This window comes from Aptenodytes forsteri, unplaced genomic scaffold (genome assembly GCF_000699145.1).
Source record: "Aptenodytes forsteri isolate BGI_AS27 unplaced genomic scaffold, ASM69914v1 Scaffold129, whole genome shotgun sequence".
NCBI classification, from domain to species: Eukaryota; Metazoa; Chordata; class Aves; order Sphenisciformes; family Spheniscidae; genus Aptenodytes; species Aptenodytes forsteri.
The window spans coordinates 29,010-32,260 of NW_008795033.1; the positions used below are offsets into that span (position 1 = coordinate 29,010).

Sequence of the window (3,251 nt, forward strand, 5' to 3'; positions counted from 1 at the left end):
ACCTGTGTGTCACGGGGCTGGTTGTGCACCCGCGGCTGGGTGGGCACCCGTGCGTGCAAGGCTGGGTGTGCAGCTGGGAGCGCAGGCAGATGCCTGCGCAGGCAGATCTGGGTGGGAGCTGGGGACTGGTGCGCAGGTGTGTGCGGGTATGGAGGCGGCTGTGCCCACGGGTGGGGGCGGACGGAGGGATGGATGGACAGATGGCTAGGTGGAGAGAGGGAGGGATGGGCAGATGGATGGGCAGACAGACGTGTGGCTGGGCAAGTGGGTGGATGGATGGATGGATGGATGGATGGATGGATGGATGGATGGATGGATGGATGGAAGGAATGGGGCACGCACTGGGATGGAGGACAAACAAGAAAGCCCAGCAGAGGAGCCCTGCGTAGTGCCCAAATGCTCTCCTGCCCCGGGGGGGGCTGCCCCAGCTCAGCAGCCTGGACAGCAGCCCCCACCAGCGGTGTCATCCCCCTCCCCGATCCCAAAGCCCCCTGTGCCCGCAACCATCGCAGTGACGAGTTCGGCAGTGCTCAGTCCCACATGAGCCGGGGCTGCAGGCGTTTTCCCTCCCGCTCCCAAAGCTGCCCTTACCCATGCCAGGGCAGGGGCAGTGGTCGAGGCCCCAGCCCAGCCCCTCCAGGGTCTTCCTGGCCCCCTCCTACCTGTCCATGGGGATGCGTGGGATGGGGCCTGCATGCCGGTACAGGGACGGGGACAGTGACAGGGACGGGGACAGGGACCGCTTGGCCCAGCACCCAGCGTGCGGAAGCGAAAGCAGCACGTCAGTAGGGGAAGGAAACGCACCAGGACATGCCGGGGGCTCGGTGAACCTGCCTGTCCCCCCAGCCCCCACCTCCCAGCCCCAGCTGGGGAAAATCCTGCCCCCACGGCAGGGAGCTGGGAGGGATGGGACAGGCTCTCCCCTCGTCCCCCGGGACGGCTCGCTGCAGCCCAGGGCACTCACTCCCCTCTGGGGGGGCTCTGATCAAATACCCCGGGGCCGGATCTGGCCCGGTTCCCACCTGAGCGAGCAGCACTGGGGCTTTCCCACGCCGGCAGGCTGCCAGCCGTGCCATCACAGCCTGCTTGTCGGGTCAGGTTTGGGGCCATGACCGCTCCTGCCTGCCCTGCCTGCCCCTCAGGCCGGTGACAGCCCGGTGCCAAGAGCCCCGAGGGGACAGCAGGCTGACCCACCGAGGGGTACGGCCCTGGGGGCTTGGGTGCTGGGACAGGGACACCCACTGGGACACCCCACTGCGGGTCCACTCGTCCACCCGCATCCCCTCAGTGAGTTATTCCCATCCATGTAGGGGACACCGGGGCTGTCGTCCCCATGACGGTGTGCCCCCCAGAGATATGCTCGGTGGCACCGGGTCACAAGCCAGGGTCATACACCCCATGCTGGACAGCAGGGACACAAGTCCCCTCGGACCGGGCACTCCATCTCCTCCAGCTCGCATGGTACAGCATGCCACGGCATGGCACAGCACGGCACGGCATGGCATGGCCTGCCATGGCATGGCACGGCACGGCACGGCACGGTGGCACGGCATGGCATGGCATGCCATGGCATGGCACGGCACGGCATGGCACGGCACAGCACAGTATGACACAGCACGCTGCACAAATCAGCACAGCCCCTCTGCAGGGGCAGGGATCCAAGGGGCCGTCTGGGACGAGCCCACTGCTGGGACTGTCCCTCCTGCCACCGTGTCCCCAGGATGGGGAGCCTGAGGCTGGAGGTGACATGGTGCCGGAAGGGCTGGGGCTGCTTGTGCAAGGTGACAGCAGGGGACGAGACACCTCCATCTCCCCTTTCCCCCTGCTCTGTGTGCCCATCCCCGCACCCACCTCGCCTGGCATCCCCACAGCCTCGGTGACACCGCGGCCGTCCCCTTCCCTAGGCCGCCCTCCCCCAGCCAGCTTACCCCGGGGGGACGGTGGCACGGGCGCCGAGTCCAGCCCCCCGCTGCGTGCCAGGCCGGTTGAGGTTGTTGAGCCCGGGCAGCGGCACGCCGCCGGGCACGCTCTGGCTGGGGGCGAATGCCCCGCCGGGCACCCGCAGCCCCTCGCCCTTGGTCGTGCCACCCGCCACCACCCCACCCCCCCTCCCCACCGGCCATAGAGCCGTCCCGGCGAAGGTGCTGCTCTGGCGGACAGCACCCGGGTAGAGCTTGCGGCGTTGGGAAGCCAGGATGGCGTTGGAGGCGGCGCGGGTGCTGTTGACCAGCAGGCACTGCGGGCAGGAGCAGGGCGTCCCCGTGCTGGTGCCCACCGGCCACGACTGCGACTTGGGGATGGAGCCCATGGTGAGGGGATACGCCAGGTCCATGCGACGCCGGAGCCGGCGCTTGCGTTGGGTTTGCCGGTTCATTTGGGACATGCTGCTGAAGTAGATGAGGTAGCAGAAGCCCAGGGAGGAGAGGTCCAGCCAGGGGTGCTGCTTCTCATAGGCGTTCTGGATGGTGATGCAGATGTCCATGTCGTAGGGTGTCCAGGAGCTGTTGTCGTTCTCCCATTCCCACACGATGCCCTTCCCCGGGGCCGAGGACGGGTCGTAGAAGTTCCTCCGTACGGGGCGCATGGTCCCTGGGGAGACAGGGGGGGTCAGCGCCTGTGGGGCTCCAGCACCCCAGGGTGCCGGCGGAGGGACCCACGCCTGCACGCACGTGTGCGCGTCCGGTTCCCAGTCCGGCACCCCGCAGGGATGGGGATGCAGAGGCACTTCGGGGTGCAAGCAGCCGCTCTCGCCCTCCGCAAAGCACCCCAGGGTGCAGGAGGGGTGATGGCCACTGTACCCCAATGGGCAGCACCCGCCTCCCCTCTGCCGAGCAGCGGCAGCTGCGGCGTGCGATGGATCGATCGGCGTGTCTGCAGGGCTGCGCCTCCCCGGGGACTCGTGAGGCTCAACAACCTTCCATTAGCGGTGGCAGCAGTGTCGGCTTGGCCGCGGGCGTTGGGGATCCCGGCCCCGGCCACCGTGGGAAGGGCGATGCCGCTCAGCCCCCAGCACCTTTTTCCATTCCTCTGGTCCAGGCCCATCTCCGCCCTCCCTGGCCGGGATCCCCTCGCCATCCCCGGGGCCGGGGGAGCATTTCCCGGTCAGGAGGGGTTTCCTGACAGCTGCCGTGGCTCTGGCCGGTGCTGGCAGTCACGGGAGTGAGGTGTTGTCCCCCCCCGCGTGCGGCCAAATCCTGGCCCCTCGCTGCTTGTTTGCGACCGAGTTGGATGCTGCAGCCGCCTCTGAAGCT

The 3,251-nt window shown here is 68.3% G+C and overlaps 1 protein-coding gene across 1 annotated transcript in view; it reads right to left on the minus strand.

Moving 5' to 3' along the window:
• Positions 1-3,251, minus strand: part of DTX1 (deltex E3 ubiquitin ligase 1) — an 11,684-nt gene that overhangs the window by 4,569 nt on the left and 3,864 nt on the right. The window contains exon 3 of the mRNA XM_009276346.1: positions 1,929-2,589. Coding sequence (XP_009274621.1) covers positions 1,929-2,589 — 661 coding nt within the window. The remainder of the gene's footprint in view (positions 1-1,928; positions 2,590-3,251) is intronic.